This window comes from Alosa pseudoharengus, unplaced genomic scaffold (assembly GCF_046254945.1).
Source record: "Alosa pseudoharengus isolate Yale_2024_CS ecotype anadromous, Long Island Sound unplaced genomic scaffold, YU_APseudo_1.1 YU_APseudo_1.1_scf_9, whole genome shotgun sequence".
Lineage (NCBI taxonomy): Eukaryota > Metazoa > Chordata > Actinopteri > Clupeiformes > Clupeidae > Alosa > Alosa pseudoharengus.
The window spans coordinates 1,397,547-1,423,360 of NW_027468881.1; the positions used below are offsets into that span (position 1 = coordinate 1,397,547).

At 41.5% G+C, this 25,814-nt stretch overlaps 1 protein-coding gene across 1 annotated transcript in view; it reads right to left on the reverse strand.

The window, feature by feature from the left end:
* ctnnbl1 (catenin, beta like 1) overlaps nucleotides 1-25,814 on the reverse strand; it is an 86,603-nt gene that overhangs the window by 9,077 nt on the left and 51,712 nt on the right. Inside the window, exons 10-14 of the mRNA XM_076277449.1 lie at nucleotides 14,682-14,830; nucleotides 10,184-10,365; nucleotides 9,705-9,802; nucleotides 7,072-7,152; nucleotides 2,259-2,396 (exon numbers count right to left, since the gene is read on the reverse strand). Of these exons, the coding sequence (XP_076133564.1) occupies nucleotides 2,259-2,396; nucleotides 7,072-7,152; nucleotides 9,705-9,802; nucleotides 10,184-10,365; nucleotides 14,682-14,830 (648 nt within the window). The remainder of the gene's footprint in view (nucleotides 1-2,258; nucleotides 2,397-7,071; nucleotides 7,153-9,704; nucleotides 9,803-10,183; nucleotides 10,366-14,681; nucleotides 14,831-25,814) is intronic.

The window sequence follows — 25,814 nt, forward strand, 5'->3', positions numbered from 1 at the left end:
CTGGGATAAACGATTATTTTTTAAACGATTAATCTAGCGATTAGATTAATCGATGCATCGAAAAAATAACGATTCATTTTTTCAGTCCGATTCGATTTCGATTCGATTATCTCCTCATTAATTGACTAATAGCAACTTATACATGTTTATTTACATATCTGAATGAATTAAACATGATTTCTTTAACATTGCAATATATGTTTATTGCTCTTAAGATTCCAAAATGAAAGACTATACAAGTGCAAAGTAATGCATTCTTAGTCAGAGGTAGCATTCAATAAAGTTCAGTAGTGTATAGATCTAATTGATTTTGTCAGGAAATCCTTGCAATTAACATTAACACAGTTAAAAGGTTGCTGATGTGTGGATGCAATTCATAGTTAGTTAAATAACGGTTCGTACTTCTCCTTGGGACAAGCACTTTTGAGTCTTGGAAAACACCTTTCCGTTTACATCGGGATTTTGCAAACATTCAGAGTCAATAAAATGAGCCCTGCATGAGTAACGAAATACAAGCAGCTGTAAGTAATCATGCTAAACTTGACATCCAAACAGTATTCTAACGTTAGCTTTGAGATACTGATTGATTGCATACTGTAACTTAACTTAGTTTAGTCTCCTCAATGTAGGCTACTATGTTGTGAAAAGACCTTAGCAGAGTTTACTTTAACTTTAATGCAGCAGTTTTGAACAAATTTGCGCAGCATGGTCACGATGCTAAGCGGATTTAATAGCAATTTAGCCCACTGTGTTCTATGCAGTGCAGTGCTTCTATGTGGCAACAACAATCCTTCAACAATCGTGAATATTTTGTTAAATGCACATGCAGAGGAGGAGCAGCGGGCTCGTTACGAGAGAGAGCGGGCGGGGCGAGGAAAGGCTGCGTGAGTAAAAATAAGTGCAGCTCAATTAAATTATTTTATCTTATCTTTAATTTAATTTATCTTTAATTTAAAGTACCACATACATCAATGTGTGCTGGCCAGTTTGGATTTCGTGGCGCCCAGCCACAGATTAGTCAACGTATGGAAAACACTGAAGGTGTAAAATTAAAAATATTAAGCAGCACACGTTATGCTTGACGAATCGACGCGCATATTTTGCGTCTACGTATTTTTTGCATCGATGTCATCGATTACGTCGACGCGTTGTCCCAGCCCTACTGCCACAGCTAACTTCAAGCACAGTACCCTAGCTTACACGCGCAGAAATTAAAATTCAATATCAGGATCATGAGATTGCCATCACTATCAGAAAATCCTGACAGGTCAAACTGGATGCAAACCCAATGTGAAGCCAAAACGAGAAAAAAAAACAACTTCATAAATTATGTCTTTTTAAATCAATTTGCTGCCCTTTATTGTTTCATGGCTTTTCCTGAGAAACAAATAGTTTTCCACACACACACTGAACTTGAATGAAACATTCTTCAGAACGCAGCTGATCAACTTGTCTGCTTTCACTTTCAATGAAATCAACTAGTGAACCGACTAGGCTACTTGCGGAGTGATATGAATAAAAGATGTGAATTAGAATCACAAAACCCATCGTCATTGTCAGCGGCCAATTATACATAGCAATGGTCTGTTTTATACAGAAATATACCTCTGACATTTCAACTTCATCCGACAACCCTTCACTCAACATCACGATCTGCAGGCCGATTTGTGTACAGTCACTAAATGTACGGATCAAAACAAAAATCAATAGTTCCGTATCCTTGTGGGGCTACATGCAGCCCGGTCTTTCAGTGTCCCGGGAATTGTTGACACAAAATTACTGAAGAAAAAAAGAAATCCGGAAGAAAACAAAATCTGACTAAACGAACACTAGCGGTGGTCATAATTACTGGAAAAGACATCCCTCCAACCTTGATTTGGCTGATCAAGGATATGACAAACAATTAAAAAAAAAAATCAATCATCTGCAATGGACTCGATACAAATGCAAACCAGCCAGCCACAGGTATTAACACCCATATTGTGTGTTAGCATTAGCGTTTGCGGTTGAATTTGCATTAATAATTGACCAGTATTTATTTAGTCAGTGATAACGTTAGTGATCAGGATTAATGGCATACATGGAGAAACTGAATGTTATGCTTTTAATAAGATTGCCTGTGGAGAGAAGTTTGTGAATTTACATACATGACATACATGTCTTTCTCTAAATAGAAAGTCAGGCATGTCTAAATAGTCACTTGTAAAAATACATCTTGCTGTGAAAATCACCGTTTTCAGTGTTTTGGTAAGGTGTACCTGTGGGATCCCCGCGTTGCAGATCTCCATCATGATGTAACAAATGAGTTGGAGCACAAAAAGGCCTGCATCAAGACGCCGTAGGTAGAATTCATCTTCCATCCCATCATCCAGTATTTCTCCTCGACGCACAATGTCCTGAGATAGCAATATTTAAGATAGATAGACAGATAGATACTTTATTGCCACACAACAATGTTGGTGTATTTTTGTTACAGAAATATTTATCTCAATCCAGTAAATAAAAAGGTAAATAATAGGGCTGTAACGATATGCGATTCGAAACCGAAATCGCGACACTCATATCCTCGAACCTGTGTCGCGGTGTGAAAAAGCAGAACCGTAACACACCCTTTCTAGTGGTTCAAGTAGTGCTTTGCAGCTTAAGTGGGCGCATAAGCAACACACATCTCCTGCTTTACTTACCGGTAACCTACGTTGTCCAAAAATAAATAAATAAATCATAATTTCGTACCCCTGGTTGCTTTCATTGTAGACTATGCGTGCAACTTAACCAAACAGTATAGAAGTAAACCCCTTCTCCTTGCCCCGCTCTCTCTCGCTCTCCCTCCCTCTCCCGCTCAATGGACACGCACAACTCGGCTTGCACAATCCAAATAAAACATTCACAATCGTGAAAGCAAGGACGCATAGAAGACGACTAGCTAAATTACTATTAAATCCTATTAAATATGCTGCACATATTTGTTTAAAACTTTTGCATTAAAGTTATTCAACTTATGCTTTGTCTAGTAGTGGTGCTTGAAATTGCCGCTTTTAATAATTGCTACGGTCTCAGAATATAAACATATTTTGCTCACTGGCGCATGGGGTAAAACTCGTTTTCCACCCGGCGCAAAGTTTAATTCCTTATTTTGCACGTTTAATTTCTAAACAGTGTGCCCAGGGGTGTGGTAATTAACAACTTAAGGAGTGGCTTAGCACATTGTCTAAAAATCGCTATTGTACACCTGGTCAGAAGTCTATGGCGAGTTGTTTATATTGTAATGCCGAAGAGTAGTTAGGAGACGGGGAGATACCGTTCCAAACTCCGGTAATTTATTTTTATAAGGAATGTACAGGCTAAGGTACTCAACTCTCCCTCTCTTGCCTATTCCCACCATGGTATACTGTAACAATATATAGTACTACTGATTACTTATTGACATTAACCATTTTGATTTTCAGTAATACTAACCCACTCTACATCTCTCTTTCTTCCCCCTTACTGTACCTCACTTGTGAGGTACATCATCACCAGTCATCAACCATCCGTGTGTTGGCCCTCCTCTCACCCATCTCACCTGAAGTCCCATCCTCGACTGCCCCATTACTGCCCCCTATCTGGACTCCTGGCCCGTACAGCCTAGCGACCCTTCCCCTGGACAATCCCAACGCTGGACTATTGAACTTTCGCTCACTAAATCAGGAATAACGAATTACCATAACGGATACGTAATCATCCCACTTCTTGTAACTTTCAGCTCAAGTGCTTAACACCATGTCTTATTCTCTACACCCGACTATCATATGCATTTGTCATGTATACAGACCTTACTGTCATGTACTGACCCTAGGCAGATGGGTCAGGCCCTTGAGTCGTGGATCTGCTCGAGGTTTCTTCCTATATATATCTCCAATTCTAGGGAGTTTTTCCTCGCCCCTGTTACCCATGGGCCTCTCTCTTGCTTTCCTTTTCTTCCTTTCTTTCCTTCTTTCTCTGATTGCCTACATTCTGTAAAGCGCCATGATACATGTGTTATGTTTTGGCGCTCTATAAGCACAATAAATTGAAATTGAATTGAATTAAGGTACGGGTAGCAGGAGGTGTCCACTACAAAGCAACAAACTGATCTTGATAAATTAGGTCTCAATCACTCGTCATTCACTCTCATCGGCAGACAACACAACGCAACACAACCCACTCCCACGTAATTTTCTTCTACTCTGACTAAACTTACTAATAATAATAATAATAATAATACATTTTATTTGTTACATAGCGCCTTTCAAGTCACCCAAGGTTGCTTTACACACTAGACATTGAGACAAAATGCCAGACGGAGCGGCGTAGTCGCCAGCGTTCCCGTGACATCAAGACAAACAAACAAATTTACAAAAGACGCACAAGACAAAAGATGCCTGATGGAGCGGCGTAATCGCCAGCGTACCCGAGACACTAACGGTAGACATATAAGACAGACAACAAACAAAAATTAACAAGTAATAAAATAAATAAATAAATAAGAAATTAAAATAAAGAAAAGTCCGTGTTAACTTAACGTTAGTCCCACTCAGTCTTGCAGATCAGCAACTCGGTGGACTTATGACAGCGACAGTTTGATGCTCCGAGAGATTGCAGTTCTTCAACGTAGTTTCAAACGTTAACAGCACAATCCAGACTCCAGGCAAGGCAGATGGCAGCTCGCAGGTCTGCAGCAGCTCGGCGGCCGCGGTAGCTTCTAGATCTTTCGCAGAGTAGCATCTAGGTCCAGCTGTCCCGAGAAATCTCTTCGACCAGACAGTGAAGTGCAGCACCGCTCACGGATGGATGGATGGAAGAATGTCAGTCCAGGGCAAAAGCTAACGTTAGCCATAGCAAGCTCCCAATGGACCAACTTTAACGACATCAGCCGACTTGGAAGCAGTAACGTTAAAGGGACTAAGAATAACACGAAAACTATCAAAAATAACGTAAATAAAGAGAGAATACATTTAACTACACAAATCAATAAAAAAATGAACATGACATTACATAAAATTACGAACATTACATAAAAACAAACAAAAACATGGTGCCAGACGGAGCGGCGTGTCTCGCCAGCGTCCCCGTAACCTAGCAACATAGTTATACTAGACGTCTTAGAACCCCCTATTCTATTCCCTCCCCTCATTAATCGCTAACCTATCCGAACCCCTAAATATTCCCTCCCGGACACCTCCCCCCAATCAAAACACAACAGAACTTATTGACACATTCTATGACACAGAAGGGAGAGGGAGACACAGACACTCTCGCGCGCAAACACACACACACGCGCACACGCCGGGAAAACAGAAGACACAGGGGAACACAGGGGAAAGTCCAACACTGGGGCAAATAGCCTCGGCGCTACAATATGTTATTTTAAGAGCACATTGTCAACAGTCATATTGGCGGGTGAGTCTCTTCACCATAGTAACTCAATGACTCGACTTTATCAGAATGCACAGTTTTGATTGGTTGAGTAGCAGTAAGCGAGATGATGGAAGCTACTGAAGTTAAAACTCTTATTGTTATAGCTTACAAAACATTTATCACAGCTTTTAAAATGTTCCGTGAAAATCTCAATAATTATGGTTTGGGTCCCGATAGGATCACGTCAGGGTCCGACCCAGACCGCGGTCCGCCTATTGAGGACCTCTGATGTAGCATGTGCAGGTAAAGTGTTTAGATCCGTAAGAAGTATTTTCAGGCAGGTCATTAAGTTGTTCAGTCACATGGAATACTAATAATGTCTAAGAAACTAAATAACAAATAAGCATATAGGCTACGACTGTAACCACTTTGCCTCTTCCTGTTTGGTACACGAGCAGCAGATGATCAGGCTGGCTGGCAGGATTTTAGCTGACCCCTCACATGCCCTGTTCCCTTCCTTTGAGTGGCTACCCTCTGGAGATGACTCCGCAACCTAGGCTGTAGGCAGGCAACCTTTGTGCCTATGGCTGTTCAACTCCTGAACACTAAATAACCTTTCCAGTAGCCCGCCCCTGTTACACAGTCTATCCAGACTCTAGTGACCTGGTGCATGTACAGTGTTTAACAGGCACAGTGCAATTTATAGTGCAATGTAAGTATCTGTTTTTATGTACGTTTATTTTTTTACAGCCTTTACACTATGTAGTTTTATGTTATTTATCTGTGTACTACTCTATGTGGTTGTGCAAATTGCCCCTTGGGGACAAATAAAGTGTTTTGAATTGAATTTGAGAGTAAAAACATTCTACTCTTTAAAGATTCAACTTTTTACTGCAATGTTTAGGTATTAATACATTTATCCTAACCTTTGAACAAAAGGTGACAAATTGATTCTGTTTTTTTTTTTCTAAGAAAAAGGAAAACATCTTGACAAACTGATATTTTGGGGGGTGAATTTTGAAGATATGTTTTAGAAATGATGTGTGTTCCCCGCAAACGTATTAATTATTTTTTCTTATTATTAATTTTAAAGGGCTATTTCTCCTGATTACAATGGGCATATTTCATCTTGCCATGTAGCATAACTACACAATAAGCCTTTTTGTGCCACAAGGCCATCAAGTCTGAAAAAATGAACTGTTCCGTGCAGTCTGCGAAGGGTTAACTTCTACATTACACTGCAATGTAATGCTCTAATAACAATTCAATTTAATATCTCATCAATCTGAAAAACAAAGAATTTTGAACCTGACTTTATCCATTATTAAAGTTTCTGTGCTTGAAATAAATGAAAATGTAGGAATGACAAAGCTTACTTGACTCCTTGTATACCTTAGCAAAAATCACTATGAGGCTTATTCCCCTCAGCTATTACTGACCAATCCCTCTGGCTCAAGGACTAATTTGAGGTGTGATCTTGTGTGTTAAGCAGCTGTTTTCCCTGGGATTTGCAACACTTTGCTGAGAACAAAAGGGGGGAGGTGCGACTGAAGAAAAGCCACATGTGTGACCAATAAAGCATTTGCATTGGTCCAAGATGCTGGTGCTCTAATGCAAACTCTAGTGGTACAATTGAGCATTTACAGAGCATGTTTATAACAACCTGAATTAATGGTAGGTGTTGTGTGTTCTTACATGTTTCTCGCCTTCAATCCTCTTGTCTGCTAGCTGCACAGATTCCATATATTTAAAGTGCATCTCCATTAATCTGTCAACCTGGAGGGGGCATAAAACAAATACACGAATCATCCACAACCTAAAAATCTTGTAAAAGCACTGCATTATACTTCCACTAGTGGGAGTTCCCATACAACCTGTGCCAAGTCCAAACAAACAAAACAAGCTCCTGGGTACAATGAAAACAGAACATCAAAAAGCATTCTCTCTCTACCATCTACCAACTTTTTTACAAATTAAAAAATGGACATACATTACACATGGACAATACCAACAGCTGTGTTGAAATTGGGTTAAATATTTAATTCATGAGCTTAATGACAGTATAGATAAAACCGTTCAGGTATGCCACGACCATGCTACATCCTAAAGGTCACTTTGAAGTGCTTTGACAAAGAGAAACATAATCTAGTTATAGTTATAAACATGACCATGTGAATTGCTGCATCTTTAGTTTCTAGTTGATTTTGTTTCACAGCCTAGTAACAATCAACTTCCTGTGGTGCAGCACTGCTGCGACTCGGGCATGTGAGCATCTGTCTGTTGAAGGATTGATATACGTTTGCGCACAGTGGTCCTCGTTTACAGAACTGCTAACTCAGAAGGTGACGTATGTGACATTTATGAACTAAAGGGGGCATCCCTTCAAAACAATTTTTTGTGATTTTTAATGGAAAGTTCAAAGCCTGGTGCTACAGAATACAGAAAAGTGCACAGGTAAAAAGTTTGGAAATTTGTTCCAAAACCTTTTCTCCGGTATTTGAGGAGGGTGTTGATCTTCAACCTGAACCGCCAGATTGCTTGCAGTGGAACGTAGCAGAGGGCGCCACAATGTATTAAGGTAAAATCTGCATCTCACCATGTCACCAAATCAGTGGGAGCCCTAAGCTCATTTCCCCGCAATAAGACGGTCCCATCACGGGGTGATATAAGAAAGTGACACCCGAAGTGCATTCCTATTGTCACGTTTAAATGCAAACCTAACAGACGGCATCATATTCACTAGGTAGTCAGATTTCTCTATAATAGTCTGTAATAACAATATGTTTGTAACGCAAAAGCCTAATTGCTTAATTGTAGGCTCCCGTTTTTTTTGTGAGGCCCGGTCGCAACATTGTCCCGCAACATTTTATTATTTTTCTGTGCGGTCCGGTAGCGCTGGAAAGTAGCAACGTTGAGCACAGCCCCGATTTAAAAGCTGCAGCCATGGGATGAGGTAGCACACAATCGAAAGTGGCACACAGTCTACGAACACGGGGGCAACATATTCCTATTATGCCTAGGGCGCAGGATTGCCTCCCACCGGCCCTGTTTAGAAACAAATCCTGATCTATGATACTTGTGTTGACACAGACTGATGTGGATATGTTGTCCATTTTCTTATATTCAGTGTCTCTTCGATCATAGCTGATCTATTATTACCTCTTTTTAATCATTACCATTTGGCATTTTATGAAAAAATACATCTCTCCCTCATGTTATACCAACATATTCCATTCACCCGGATATAGGCTACAGTAGATAGAAGCTTATGGCCATCTGTTGTTGTAAGGGTCTATTCTATCCCTTAATTCACAATACTCCACCCCTTTTTTTCTTAAATACATTCAATGTTCAATTATAACCTGTTGAATGATGTAAATTACTGATTGCTTTTGAAGAATTTTACTTGCACATGCACTAATTTTCTTTCAGATGGGGGTGTCTTTCTGCTCCTCTCAGGCAATGATTAGAGACAGGGGAAATTGCCCTCGGCTTGGTCCAACGATTTTATAATATATTTTATAATTTGCATACTTGATCGTACCGACATGTGCCTAGTCTCGTTGGAAAGCCACACTTCTGCTCTGTCACGCAATAAAGGTTTAATCTCGCTGCGACAAACCGTTCTGGAGCAATTTAACAGAGAATAATGGGGGCTCTAAGGGTTAAACCCCAATGAAGCCATGTCCATTTCAAGTGTGGGGGTGAGAAAATTATTCTTTTGGGATGTCAGTGGGACCTGATGACCTTCTTAAAGTAAACGGTAACACTAAAACAAGGGACTACATTTAGATTCTGGAAGAAAAGATCAGGCAGTGTGCCGAGAGACTTACCCCAATAGACGGCATTGGACCATTAAATCACACAATGACCCAAAACATACAGCTAAACAAGGCAAGAAATGGTTAACAGAGAACAATATCAACATTTTAGAGTGGCCTAGCCAGAGTCCAAACTTCAATACCTCGTGTGTGCATTGAGATGGCTCCTTGAGACCAACATACAACAAAACTTTGTACATCCTAGGCCCTACGGTTCTCGAAATATTCAGAGATAACTGTGTCCGCCCTACCCTCCTTTTGGGGGGTCCAGGGCAGCGGGTGAGCGACGTAACAAAACGAAAATCAATTGTTCTGTGTCATACTTGTAGGTTACATGGCCACCAAGTTTTGTGCAGCCCGGTCTTTCGGTGTCCCTTTCTTTCAGTTAAAAAAAAAAAAAACTGACTAAACCTATACATAATAATATAATAATAAAAAAAGTTGGAAAAACAATGCTTTGTGCCTTCACAGCTTCTCTTCAGACAACTATTGAGATTTAATACTTACTTTTTCACAGTCATTCTCAGTGAATTTGCTAAGGAGCCTTGCTCTCTGCTGGGCTTTCAAATTCCTTAGCATGGAGGCAATGATGGAACACACATGTTCTGATGGGAAACATTCACAAGTGATATTATACTTCAGCTGCTGCTAGAACAATGCACGAGTCTTGCTGTGGTGGATTTTACTTAAAAACAAACCAAAAAAAGAGGTGTAGTGCAAAATCTGACAGGTAAAGCTAGCATATCATGAATTACTGCAACAACCACAATTATTAGTCATCTGAAAACAAAGCACCCATCAGACGGTCAATCTACTGTACAGATCAACAGTCAATGGCTAGCTTTGTCACAAGCTTTGTCATGAGCTATGAAGAGCCTTGAGATCAAAGATGATGGCTAAGACTTTTGGCTAAAAGATAATATTTTACTTTAAATACAAGGTGTCTTCTACATAGTCCAAGGTGTGTTCTACATAGTACAAGATACCTTCATGTTCCTTTTCTGATATCCCAGCTTTCTTCATCTTTTTTGGCGTTTTCATGAAAAGGGGAAAGATGGTTCGCAAACCCAGGATATCAACAAACTTATGGCAGTTGTCATGTCCTTCAGGGCCTATCATGCTATGATCCAAAACCTTCAATGCACCAGCCCGAGACATTTTCTTTTCCCTAAAGTACAAACAAATCAACAGGACAGGATTGTTTTACTCAATAAAAACATGCACATACAGTATATGCAGTATTAAAATGTAGGGGTGCATAGGTATTGTCACGACTTGGACCAGAACTCCTGAACGGTTTTGTTCAGAGCTGAAAATGCAACTGTGTTTGACAGAGGACAGATGTAGGTTGCTAGTGACAAAATATTAGCTTTCAGTATGGTGCAATGTCTTTGTAGTGACATTTAAATAAAAAGTGTTTCATTCTTCCCGGTTCTTCCTAACAAAGACACTGCTGATAAAAGGCAGACATTTAGATTTCGCTATCACGTCTGTTGTACAAGATATTGACAGCGCAATAACCAGAAAACAATGTTAAGGCATTTGTGGAGAAGAACCCTTGTATCGGTTGAAACACGCACCATAGTCACATACCAATGGAGCAGTATCAGACTCTAATTCTGACTAGAATTGAGTATGACGACGTCAGGCTACGAATTTGTAATTTTCAACGTTGTAATGTTGTCTAGATCTTATTTATAGCTAAATATGGGTTTACTAGATTTGCAGATTATCACATTCTGTTTTCTGTCATTTTACACAACCTCCCTACTTTTTTGGAACTGGGGTTGTACTTAGGGACTGTACGATATTTACCGGGGGGGGGGGGGGGGAGGGCCGGTCGTCAGGGGGGGGAGGGCCTAAGAGAATTTGTTAAGCCTTAGGGGAAGGCCCAGGAGAATTTTTTGGCCTGGGGGGAGGGCCGAGGAAATTTTTTTTTTCCTGATCCATGATATTTTTTTCCCCTGATCAATGATCCGTTTTCGATATTTTAAAAGGTTTGTAGGCCAAATCATGATTCACGTCTATTTGACAGAGTGGGCGAGTCCAAAAAGTCGCAACCCTACCTGAATCTCCCACAACCCCCCTCATAAGCTTTGAGGTTTTTAAACATGGCGTCTAGCAGTGTTGCGCGGTCTGCCCGAAATTAAGCGGTCGCCCGCGGATGACCGCGGTCACCCGCGGTTATGAGTCATAGACAAAATATTTTAATGATATTCGGGTCATTTGCGGGCGGGTCAGTTAAAATTAATTAAATATATATTTTCTACAAATAGGCCTACTTAAAATATCACAAGAAGGCTAGCATCAATACAGTAAAGCATCAATACAGTAAAGTCAACAGTAAAGAAGCTGAAGACGCGAGTTAAAATAATAAAGACACCCCTTCAGGAAAAGCAATATAGGCTATGGGAAATATTGGGAAAAGTTCTTAAAGAAGATGACAGTAGTTATAGAAGTTATGGTCCATGTAGGCCTACTTCTTGCGAAGCCATTTAAAAGTATGACAGCCAAAACGGGCAGCCTGCAGCAGGGGCGCCTGCAGGAATTAATGCTATGGTACGCACACACCCATCACTACCACCACCCCCCCCCCCCCCCCCCGATAACCATATATAGATAGCCGAGTAAAAGAAAACAACAAGTAGCCTAGTTGCGTGCCTGCGTGCGTATTCTCTCTCCCAATTTGTTCCTACTGCTCATTGTCAAAACTCGAAATCGAAAGCATGACAGAGGAAGAAGGCACCACACTAGGCCTACTTCAGTTGTTAGCCTACATTCAGAACCAAGAAACTGACATCTGGAGTCTTTCTCAGGTGTGTGTGCTCCTTTCGTGAGACAGAAAGAAAAACGGAATAGGCTATCCCTCCTGCATGTGGGCTTTAGCGGGCAGGAGCGGGACATCATGTTACAGATGCGGGCGGGACTAAAAATGACACATTAATGCGGGAGCGGGCGGGATCGGGACAGAATGTTGCAGGAGCGGGCGGGCTACAATGACCTCTACAATGTATCCTCTGGGCTACAATGACCTCTACAATGTATCTCTCTTGCCTACCTTGCCTCACCATTTCTGTTTTCGAAAGAAAGATGTATGTCCATGGCCTTCAAATCTTATCCTAGTGTTCTAATCCTTGGTGATTGCGTGCGTGCTTGCCCTCTTATTCTCATTCTCTCTCCTGCGCAAACATTATGTCCTGCATGCCTACTGCGTGTAGTTCTACTGCATAAAGTTTCGCAAATAAATTAGTTTGTTTTACAGAAATGGCCTACTGTCACACTGCATGCAGCCTATAACCCAAAAGCACACATTTTGTAAAAAGGCGGGTCGGATCGCGGGTCGGGTATAATTTTGTCCTAATTAATATTCGCGGTGCGAGTTGCGGTCGGATTGATTAAAATATCGGGCGACCGCGGGCCGCTTGTGACCAAACCCGCGCAACACTTGTGTGTACCCGTGTGTGTATGTGTGCTTATGACATTTGCTGGCCGTTTTAACCTTGCAAACGTCATTTTTCGACCAGTTTTATTTGATTCACGTAGGGGGGAGAGCCTAGGAGAATGTTTTTGACCAGGGGGGAGGGCCAGGCAGAACATTTTTAACCCGATCGTCTGGCGACCGGCCCTCCCCCCCGATAAATATCGTACAGTCCCTTACTGACACCGATATTTCTACCACAAAAATAACTATTAAGCCATTGTGATTTTTTTTTTTATTTAGCCATTGTGAAAATGTTATTTCCTCTCTGCTCTGGTTGTTACAATAAGCCTAAAAAAAATATGAGTATCAAATAAAATATGTATAGCAGGCTATTTCAAACCAAAATGTCTCCCCATTTCATTTCAACAAATTATCAACAAGACTATTTTGCACTCTCCGCGCCATCTCTCCCATGTCAATAAAAACAGTGACAAGTAGGGATGCTCCAATCAGCCGCCTATCATTATCGGCCGATATTCATTCAAAATAGTTTGATTGGAGCACTCACTGAAGGCCGATCAGAGGAGCCGATCAGATGATGCAAAACACCGGACACTTACAGGACAGCGCGTCCATTTCACTCACTAAAAAATGATGGCGTGCGAGTGAAAAAAAATGTTTAGGAGCACTGGTGAGAATTACTTCTAACCATGAAGCCTAAATGTTTGTCTACAAAATACACAGCAACATCGAAAAACATTACAGGTGTGAACCATAGAATGACGTTACGAATGCAGAATAAAACCTTGACTACATGCACCTCAACGTTAGAAGTTTCGTGTTACTTTACCTCAAGTTTTTCAGTTGCTAGTTATCAAATTCAAGGGCTGTAATATGCCTTTTAGTCCAGTTAAGAGATTGGCTGGAATATGCAAAATATAACGTTATAGCTGTAGCGAACAGGGAAAAAAGCAGCCTCCCATCATACTCCCGTTTTCTTCAAAGGTAGAACGCTACTGATGACATCCATTCATGCTTGTTTACACCGAATAGTCTACAAGCTAAAGTAGAAAACGATGCAGATAAATATAAGGATCCCTTGTATTGTAGCCTAGTGGCATAGACTTTACTGCTGATGACCTCACCGTTTATTTGCCTGTCTTTCACATCTTTCACAAAATAATTATTAGGATTAGCTTAATGTATTTTTACATTTGCCGTAGTATTGTCGATGGGTTTAATTAATAAAACATCAAGGTGGTCCTTGGCCAGAACCTAGTGGTATTTGGGGGGCCTTGTCGTGGAAAAGTTTGGGAACCCCTGAGCTAGAGAACCACTTGTGCGAGGGTATGAGGCTGCAAAGATTTAGCACAGATCCATAAATCCTGCTAATTTTATGTTTTGAAGTCAGCAGAGCAAGATTGAAATTAGCGTAGCGGCAGCACATGAAAGCTTAGCAGGTTCTTAAAGGTAGCGGCTATGCTACTATGCTTTAGGGGAAACGGTGTAATTAAGTGGTATTATTTTTTCCCGACGATACCCAAAATGCAAAATGCCAAAAATGTAAAAGTGGCGGGGGCATCTTCAATGCTGATTTCATCAGACTAGGGTTAGTTATCAGTTATCAGTCATGCTGGCTGCAGCTGGATAGGCTACTACTACAAAAAACAGATTTTTACCTTGGCGAGAAATATTGTCGTAATGTTGTAATATCGCGAGATCTCATCACACCCCTACATAACAGTGAAGGAATCAATTTCAAATTGGGACCGTATCCTTGTAACGTGTAACTACTTTACATGTTAAACATAAGTTCTGGTTTCTACAGTGTAGCAAAGGGAGAGAGCAGTCATCCCACCCCGGCCTCGAATCCGGGTCTCCGGGGTACCAAACCTGAAGTTCGATCGCAACGCCAAAGAGCCAGGTTCGTTGGTATGACAAGTCAGAACGCATACTCAACCATAGTAACGCGAACACCCTCACATACAGTGCTCAACATTTCTGGCACACTGTAAAAATGAGAGAAAAACATCCCAAATACCAATGAGACTGCAGTTAAATACCTGAGCATGAGATTCATCAGCTGAAGCCCTTCACCCTTCAAGAAACGGTCCCGATTTGCTCCCAACATAAGACAGGAACAGAGTGCATCAAAAAGGTTCTCCATCATTTCCTGCTCCTCAGGTGTAGATGGGTTGTGTCGTTTAAAAACCTAGAAATGTAGACATAATTTAAGGTTGGTATGTTTGGCTTTAGTTTGTCATTACAAAATGTATCCTCTTCAACTGGATATTGGATAAGGCTCCTTCTAGAGCTCAATGTATAATATATCACTAGATGTATAATATATCACTAGATTATTTAGTATACTATGCAGATTTAGGTATTTTTGGTGACCTGACACCAGACACCTGCCAAGTTTTAAATCAGCCAGATGATCGGGAGATATGCAAGACATATGCAAATAACAGACAAATACAAACAGATAGATGTTCTTGTCATTAATAAATAGATATGATAAAAAAAACAGTCTCACATCACTGCAAACATGACAGCAGCGGCTGTGAGTGAGAGACTGCCATCAGCAGGATGCAAAAATGAACAGCAATTTCACATCAATGATTTTTTTGGTCTTGTTATGCACAATTTATACCGGAAAAAAAAATGCATCACAAAAAAATAGTGAAATTCTGTATTCATTTCTGCGATCGCAGAATGGTGATTGAGATGCACTGTGCTAATGTTTTTTTTAGAGAGAGAAACTAAGGCCATGTCCACACAACGACGGTTTTCGTGAAAACGGTAAGGTTTGTTATCGTTTTGGCCTTGCTTCCACACGACCACGGCATTTTAGGTGACCAAAAACGGTAACTTTTCATAACTGGTTCCAAGGTGGGAACTTTTGAAAACCCCGTTTTCCTCGTGCCATGTGGCCTAGGGATGTCCCGATCCGATATTTGGATCGGATCGGCCACCGATATTAGCAAAAAATATGGGATCGGCCTGCACGGGAAAATCCCGATCCGGACTCCCGATCCAGTTTGTTTTCAAAACTCCGGTCCGTGTTTTCCAGCGCACCGATGTAGGTAATCCATTCCAGTTTTTTTCAGCTTTTCCCCCCAAATCTGGTCCGTGTTTTTCAGCACACCTAGCGACCTGTCCAGCATCCCACTTGTCTGTGCATGTCCCACTAAGAATTTAAAGTTATCGAGCAAACATTTCATGTCACAGTTGAATTAATATAGCCTAATGTTAACTGCGACCGCGAGTGTCCGCGAGACCCTCTGACTATTAAGGCTCTTATGCATGTTGCTGCTGACAGCTTTGCCTGTCTAACGAATGTTATCTCCGCGATTTAAGATTGTTGTGTAATGTATATGCACAGCACGCACTTTAATTTCCCTATTTTTACAATCGGCTAGCCTAACAAACGCATTTAATTTCAAAAAGCAACCTGGTCAATCGCTAACAACTAAGTGCACCTAGGCCTACAACTCTACACATCCAAAAGGGTAGAAGCTTCCAGTAGGCTATCATAACTTTTTTTACCGTTTAGTCTGTGCATCGGCGCAGCCTACGACGATGTGAATTAGTGACAGCTGTTGTCGCGGTAAACTTAAGCTCCTGTCTCTAAATAGTGTAGATAGGCCTACTTGCTATGTTGCTTGATTTTCTGTAATAAATGCAGCCTGTAGCCTAGGTTACTTCAGCAAACCCAGACCAGTTGTAGCATCAGTTTCGCTTTTAAAACGCAACAGTGAGAGGCTTTTTAGCGCAGTCTCACTTACCATTGATGAGCACAGGAGCAGGCCGACACCTGAGCATGTTGAAATGATCACCTTTGTGAAGAAGAATCTCCCCCATCATGCTCAGACTGCAGCCAGGGCAAACAGTAGAAATTGAAGGGAGTATGGAGATGGAGCAGTAAAGTGTGGAGGAGATAGCAATACTGTAGAAGGCGTGACAGTTATTTGGGTTGTTATAGCCAAATCAGTGTGTGTGTGGTAATTTTACTATTTTCTACTCAGGTTTTGTGTGTGTTGCTTTTATATATAATTTTATATTGTTTACAATATTGTTTACACTGATGGCTTTTTTAAGCCTTGGTTTACACTCTTGAGCAGAGCACTGATGCCAATTCAGTTTGTGTGGTTAATTGACTATTTATTTTCTACTCAGCTTTTCTGTGTGTTTTGCTTTTTTATACAGTTTACAATATTGTTTGCACTGATAGCTTTTTAAGCCTTGGTTTACACTCTTGTTGTTCAAGAGCAGAGCACTGATGCCAATTCAGTTTGTGTGGTTAATGGACTATTTATTATTTTGTGTTTATTTAACCCTGTTAAGAATAAACAGGTCAGCTTCTCATTACCAACCACTGTGGATTATTCAAACTAACCTAATTAAGTTGGCTAGTTGTTCTTAAGAGTAAAAACCTTTTCAACATGAGTATAACAACAAAATAAATAAATATCTTTAATCTTTAATACATGCTTGGATCGGCCGGTATCGGTATCGGCCGATGCTAAAAGCTACAATATCGGTATCGGATCGGAAGTGCAAAAAGCTGGATCGGGACATCCCTAATGTGGCCACCCCAAAACGGCATTTTAGTGACGACATAGGCCCACCCCTAACCTGACACTTAACCCAGCTGCCGCACTCGACTTGACACTCATTACAGCCTTCATACATGACGTTACCTACGATTACACTCAGTAAACATCACAAACGGGTGCTGCGCAGCGTCAATAGTTTATCATGACTTGGTGAACAGTTTTTTTCCCCTGTGTTTTCTCGATGCATTCTAGCTACTCTCAGTGACTGACGAGAGAGAACTACCGGTAGTCAGAAGTTAATTGGAAGTGCGGTTTAAGTTTAAATTAATTTGTGCATAGTGCCGGTGTCATTCATTTCTTTCCTATATGTTTTCTGGATGCATTCTACAGTGGGCATCGCTTTCAAATGGCCACTTCATTCGCGCATTACGAGGCGTGAAGCTGCGTGAAGCTTTAGTACCACTTTCAGCCACTGTGCGTCGCTCTGCCACTGTACATCGCTCTGTCAGTAGCCTGACTGCCGCCCCCTCTGAAAAAGCAGGAGGCTACCAAACATAATTGTTACCGAGAGGAATCCCAGCCTACGAATTCAATAACAAAATAAATCATGCATAATTAAACATTACCTCGATTAAGGCTACTTGGGTATGGCTTAAGGCTTGACTACACGGTGGTAGCGAAAATCTGCTATGTTATTGTCAGTGTTGGGGGCAATGCAACTACGCAAATCAAAACAGTGTCTTAATTTGCCCTACTTCTTGACTGCAATGTAGTCAATTGACTGCTTGACATGTCATTTTCATTTTTCTGTACAATAAACAAATACATCTGCTTTATGCCGCAGAATTACATTCATATTTGGCTGACTGCAGACGCGCCATTTCCCTCCCGATATTCCAAGATTAAGATAGTAGCCTATACAAAAAGCATACTATCATAAAAATTCGTTAAAACGAATAGCTATTTGCAATTTGCCAAAACACTGGTCCTCATTTTGCGAATGCGAGGACGATATGAGCCTGTTGCATTTAGTTAGATGTCCGAGTCACGCATGTTTGAAAACCACTGGCACGTAATCACAATAATTTAACACACGACAGTTGGATAGCCTACTTCATCATGTCCCCATGCCTACATTTTTGTGAGTAGCATATAGATCGTTAAAAACAATAAAGTAGCCTATGTCTCTCCGTTTGGGAAATCGAAAACTTATATTTTTAATAGGGTAGACTACCGTCGGAGATGCTGACTGGCAAAGGCCTCGGGATAACACGTTATCTCCACTATCATCAGTCATGCCCCTTGATCAAAGTGGGGAATTAAATAAAAGTTTGAGAACCACTGGCTTAACAAGTTACCTGCAGTCCAGAGCAATATTCTGATGATCGGCGATGATATCGGCAAATGTTTGTTTCACTTGACCATGCACCTTCGACAATGAATAGCTCATTACAGTTACTGTTAAACGTAGGCCTAACTGGTATCATTACAAACATTATTCTGTGTCCTAAAACTGGCATATTTTATGGCAATGTGTCATGTAAATTCGTTGCAAAATCTAGAGAAATGTGAGGTGGTCAGCGGGGGACAATTGAGACACACATTGGATTGTGTTATTACTTGAACATTCCACACATATCCACAGCTGTGGTAGGCCTATCAGGGGCAGGAGGATTACTGTTAGCGCAGGCTTTAGGCTATATAAAATTCTTCAACAGAAGGCCTCGAATGCAGGCTTGCCCTGTGGTTTGCGCAGCCTACAGTAAATAACAGACCCGCCACAATGTGCGGTATGATGCTTTTTTACGAGCAAGATGTTTTTGGTGCCCTATATACGCACACTGCATGTTCTTAAATAACAATGATCATCAGTAATATTCGACCATTAATTTGTGTAATGCGTGCGCTACACAAGTAGTGAGAAGGACGGAAGATGATTAATAACTGAATAAAAAGGCCTAGCCTAAATGAATAAAGAATAAGGCAAAACAAATAGCCTAGTAGCCTAATGAAACATAGGCCTATGGATTGATGCAGTACCTTTGCAACATTATTAAATTAATCTGTCACCATATGCCTAGGCTACGTTTGCAAAGAGAACATTTTGAATTTGATTCACAATGAAATGTTACATTTAATTTACATGTTAACAATGAGTAGTTTTGGTTGTTGTTGGTGGCGTTATTGCATTCCTTTTATGAATGCAAAATTGTTCCCTCGCGATTGGAAGCTCCTGTTGCCGCATAGCGTATTTCAAAACATTGCAGCGTAAAATGCCACAAAAAGCTGTTTATGAATAGGTCTTAGTGAGTTAGGAGTCCTCTCGAATTCTTTTAAGCTGTCCCAGACTTTTAGGTGCTACTTTTAGATCTAAAATGCTTTGTGAATTACTTTTTGTGAAAAAAATTAGGAGTCCTAAAGTTAGGAGTGACACGCCCATTATTTTTAGGAGTGGCTCCTAAATTCGCCAGTTAGGAGCTACTTTTAGCCTTAAAATTCTTTGTGAATACGGCCCCTGAATAAAAAGGCCTAGCCTAAATGAATCAATAATAAGGCAAAACAAATAGCCTAGTAGCCTAATGAAACATACGGATTGATGTAGTATCTTTGTAACATTATTAAATTATTCTGTTACTATGCCTACGTTTGCAAAAGAGAACATTTTAATTTGATGCACAATAATGTTACATTTAATTTACATTTTGACAATGATTAGCCTAGTTTTGGTTGTTGTTGGTGGCGTTATTGCATGTTAGTTATGCCTACAATGCAAAATTGCTTCCTCACTATTGAAAGCTGCATAGGATTTCAAAACACGGCAAAATGCCGCAGGTTTGTGAATAGGTCTGTGAGTTATTTTAAGCTGTCAGAGGTGGAAAGGTGTGATTTGTTGGGGGGCAGGGACGGATTAACTGGTCACAAATGTCTGATGGCCCCCCTTCCCCCCCAGCCAACGTGAATTGGGTGGTCAGTTAATAGGCTGAAGATTTTTCCTGCCATCTAAGGCCTTAAAGGCAGCGGTCCCCAACGGGCCGCGGCCCGTATTCCTAACCGGGCCGTAGCCTACGACATGAGTTTTAAAAAAATGCATGCAAACTAAACTTTAATTCGCAATAATGTCACGTTTTTACATAGCATAGGCCTATATGCAGTTGTTTGATTGCACGCATGTTTGCATTTTGCAAGGTCTATTTTCTTATGTCTGTCCCGCCTTCAACACTTTACATATTGCCTTCAGCGCTGCGCAGCCTCAGGTCAGCTCACTTCACTTGATCAGTTCTTGGCGAACGGTAGTGTCACACGAAGTTAGCTAAACTGCTAGAATGAGCAACAAAAAACAAGCATCTTTAGCAGACACTGGCCAGGGTGTTTAAGTTGCGTGAGCCGCTGCAGAGATTTCTTACAGAAAAAAAGTCACCGTTAGCTGCACATTTTAGTGATGAGGACTGGGGGTCAAAACTCGCTTACCTATGTGGCATATTCGGGTTGCTTAATGACCTCAACCTGTCACTCCAGGGGAGAATGAAGACTGTCTTTAAGTCGCTGCATTTAAAGCCAAGCTTGATTTGTGGGGAGGAATGGGGACGTGGTGTATTTGATTTGTTCCAAACAGTAGTGGGGGTTTTGGGAGAGACTGAGGCAGGGCCCTTTCTCTTGCAGCTGGTGCGCGATCACCTTGTTGCGCTTTCAAATGAGTTTGAGCGTTAGGCTACTTCCCATCCTCCAAAGATCCACGGCAAACAAATGAGTGGGTCCGCAACCCATTTGTCAATATCCCGAATAGTCCTAACATGTCAGCGCAGGAGGAATAGCAGTTGATCGAAATTGCAAATGACGGTGGTCTTAAAAGTGTGTATGAGGAAACCTCTCTGGCGGGTTTTTGGATCAAAACCAAAGCAGAATATCCCGAGATAGCCGTAAAAGCGCTGAAAACGTTGCTACCATTTCCCACTACATATCTATGCGAGGCCGGGTTTTCTGCAATGACTGCAACTAAAACCAAATTGCACAATCGACTGGACATTTCAAACACACTGAGGGTGTCACTGTCTTGTTGCAGGGAAACAAGCAGAGGGCTCCCACTGATTATATTCGTAATGCACGTTTAGTTCCCATGTTTTGTTCCTATATTTTGTTAAGCATGTTCACACTTGATAGATGTAGCTTCAAGTTGTTCAATTTTCATAGTTCATATTGTTCCATTTTCACTTCTTCAAGTTCACGTTTTTCACGTTTTTAAGAGTTCGTTACCTTCACTGTTCATACATAACTGGAGCTAGTTCTTTTCAAGTAATGCATGCACAACACCTATGGAACATGGAACTCCCGAACCCCCCCACGGTCCGTGAAAAAAAAAATGGGAATCAAACCGGTCCATGGTACGTAAAAGGTTGGGGACCCCTGATCTAAGGCACGAGCGCATCTGTGAGGCCAAGCTTCAGCTTGCAAGCTTCCAAGATTCAGAACTGAAGAGCTGTGGACGGCACGGCACGGTACGCCCAATGAAAATAAATTAACGCAACGCAATGCAACACAACACAGACACCGCTTCTCTCGCGTCAGTCACTGACATGAATGAAACACAGAACCCGCTTCTCTCACGGCAGTCACTGACAGTAGCCTAGAATAAATGCATGGGGAAAAACACTTCCCCATGACAAAGACATCGTAAAACACTGAAAGTTAATATTTTGTCACTAGCAACATATCGGAACTCCTCCTACCGTCGGTCCCGTATTTCCACCGTCTTGCGTGTACGTGTCACTTATATCCATTTCTATACAAACCAAGACAGCGGACTCCTAAAGAGACGCAACCACCCACACCATAGGTGTATCTAAATTAGCTATGAACCAAAAATGACATTTTACCGTGACTCAAAGAGCTGTAAACAGTGTTGTAAGGCTGCGTGTACACAACCGCTTTGGAGCTCCAGTGGAATTTTAATTTCACGACAAGAATTCTCGGTCTAACCGTCCATGTGCCGTTAAGAACCAAACCAGATTTTGTTCAAATCTACACACCTATGGCTACTGAAAAATGTAAGGTTAATTTAGCAAATGTTATTTTGAAGTGTTAAAAAACATCGTTGTTTTAGAATTTAGAACAAAAGTGGTGATAATTGGGGGTGTTACGATACATATGTCCTTTGTCAAATGTGTTATGTTCCAAGTAGCCTATGCGTAATTCTGCTGCATAAAGTTGTATGTTTATGACATTCAAGTAAGGAAAACGATGATTTGAAGACATCTGTTTCGTTGGAAGGGCAAGGGGTAGCAACAGGGCAACACAGAGACAGGCCCGATGGGCTATATTTCTTGGTTCATGTCCATTCACAACTCATTGCCGTCAAATGCGTAGCCTATCTCACAGTTGCATCCATTACAAACAAACATGCAATGTGAACGTCTGGGATTGGGAAGAGCACTAAATGCTCTACTGAATAAGCACGAAGTCAAACCTTTAAATGAAAAACACTCTTTAATAATCAAAAAAATAAACCGCTAATGAATTCAACTTGTGGCCTTAAAAAAATCGTTTATCGCCTGTAACTCCGTGATAACAGGACGTAACAGGAAGGCATTTGGCTGAGCAACGGAGGTTAATATGCTCTATATTTTGTCCAAATGATGTCTGTCTATCATCGTTGCACTCGGAGAAAACCAGAATGTTTAATTTGTCCTGCGTTTCTTCTACGGCTGCAAACGGGATTCACTCGCAGTTAACCAAATATTTCTTTATTAGGGCAGGGCAGGCATATTTCTGGCTATTAAATTATTTCTAAACCAGTCTGCTAAAGTCTGTAGTGAAGTCTGTGTAGGGTTTTCCAGGCTCCATTTCTTCGAGACACCCTGCTCACTTGAGCCATCTACCGGTTGTTTGGGTTGTTGCAGCGTCTCACTGGGAAAATACAAATTAAAGTTGCGTGATACCGCGTGATCCCACGCGCGGACCTCGAGTGAAGCTGGCCAAGTCGAAGCACTGCCCACTGTAGCTACTGTCAGTGACTGACACAAGGAACTAGGCAGAAGTTATTAGGGAATCACCACTCTTGGAGGATGTCCATTCAGCTGTTTTATCTTTCAAGATAAAAGACAAATCACAGATGTGTCTCAAAAATATTTTTGATTTGGAAAAAAATGTGGAATCACTCAATCCTGAGGAAAAAAATATGGAATCACAAACCTAAAGCATCATCATTTTGTTGCAAATTTGTGCATACTTTGTTGCACCTCTTCTGGCTTTTATTACCGTTTGCATTCTCTGAGGCATGTACTTCACTAATGTAGAACAGTATTCTTCAATAATCAGGTTTCAACTTTGTCAAACAGCAGTTGACTGACCAGCTTTACAGGTAGTGCCTTTTCTTCGGTTTGTACCATACATTTTCAATGGGATTGAGATCCAGACTGTTTGCTAGCCACAGACTTGATACTGTATGTCTATCCTGAAGAAAAGTTTCACAACATTCCTTGCTCTATGGCAAGATACTTTATCATCCTGGAAAATTACTTCATCACCAAAATTCCTTTCAGCTGATGGAAAGGAGTCGAAAATTTCAATGTACACTTGTGCATTTACTGTAGAGGTATTACTGCCATCTCCCCTGGTCCTCATATCATCAGTGACCATGGAAACTGTCTTGTTTTCTTCAGGTACACATCTTTAGATTTTTCATTTACATTCAGTTATAGTGGGTTAAAGAGAAGCAATTATGGATTGTGGATGATTGGATGAGGGTGATATTCAGAGATGAATCACAAATCTGCATAGGGCAAGAAGGTGATGCTGGAACTTTTGTTTGGTGCTGTTCTCTACAAAGATGACTGCCTGAAAAAAAGTTTCCACAGTCACTTATGATATGGGGTAGCCTGGCCTTGGCCTGTCTACGTACTTCCGGTCGATTTCTTTTCCCTACAGTACTCCGTCTGGAATAGGTTGATTCACGCTCGTTTACTTCGGCAGTTGGGCAGCCGACCAACCAGCGAACAGAGGGCGTCCCTGAGAGCGATTACGTACCCAGGCATGGTGTTTCAATTACTACGTCTCGCCCCTGAAGCAGATCGCTTGGAATACATCAACGTAGGGAGCGAAAAGGACTTATACTTATGAAATCTTTGAGCAAATGTAAATAATAGCTTAGCCTATTAACAGGAGTGTCATGAACAAAGTCACAGTGGAGTAGGATGTTATATCGTCAGCTAAACTTTAGTCATAGATTTTGTCACTTGAAATAGGCTACGAACGTACCCGAGTCAAACTGTAGTTTAATAGGCTACATGGACGGGTCAAAATCGCTATTTTTCAAACACTAAGAAGGCTCGACATAACTTAACACTTTGATCGAAGCATCATCAGTGTTTCTACATATGAACTAGAGCATTAAGAACATTGTTCGTGTACACATAGTTTACTAAAAAGAAAGATTTTGGACAACTCACTCCTTGCAAGATGGCAGCGAGCAGAAAAAACAAGTGAGTTGTTCAAAACCTCTCTTTTAGTAAACTCTGACACTGATGATACTTCGATCAAAGTTTCATGTTGTGTCGAGCCTTCATAGTATTTGAAAAATAGCGTATAATTTTGACGTGATTGTATCAAAAAAGTAGTAGCCCTATAGGAATCCCATTCAAAAGGTAATTTCACCCGAAAACGACAACGCATACAAGCTTAAAAGTGGCGCTTTGGACATACAGACATGCAGAGCTGAGGCAAGTACAGGGGGAACTCAAGAAGAAGCTGAAAGAGGCTAAGGAGGACTACAGAAGGAAGATGGAACAGAAGTTGCAGATGAACAACATGAAGGAGGTGTGGGACTGTATGAAATCCATCACTGGCCTTAAGAAGAGCAGCAGCTCTGAGGAGGGAGACCTGGTCAGGGCGAACCAGCTGAACCACTTTTACAACAGGTTTGATTGCCCTGCACCAGCGCCATGTACTGCTACTGCTCTTGTTAGCGTGCCCGCCCTACCCCCACCTCCCAGTCTCCCAGTCTCCCAGTCTCCCCAGCTCTGCATCCTGGGGACATCCAACGATCTGAGCCCCCATCACCCCACACCGCCTCCTTGCCTGTGCCATCACTGGATATTGCACCCCTCCCCCACATGGCGACCACGAACAATGAGGTGACAACGACTACAGTCAACAGCCATCAGACACACAGACCCCAGAAGCACTCCCTCTCCCCTCCCCTCCCCCCCTCCACCATCACTGCACATCAGACTATCGCACCTCTCCCCCACACAGTGACCACGAGCAGTGCGGCAACAATGGCTTCAGCCAACGGCCATCAGGTTCTAGCCACACGACAACCCTCTCAGAAGCACTCCTCCTACCCCTCCACTCCCCTCATCCCCCCCATCATTACAGCTTCCGAAGTAAGCTATCTGTTAAAAAGACTTCATCCTCGTAAGGCAGCTGGGCCTGACAGACTGTGTCCAAGGCTACTCAAGGCCTGTGCTGCTGAACTGGGGGAGCCACTGATGCACATCTTCAACTGGAGTCTACGTCTCGGACAAGTTCCAACACTGTGGAAGACATCATGTCTCACCCCCGTCCCTAAGAAGCCACACCCCAGTGAGCTTAATGACTTCAGGCCTGTCGCTCTAACATCACATGTGATGAAGACACTGGAGC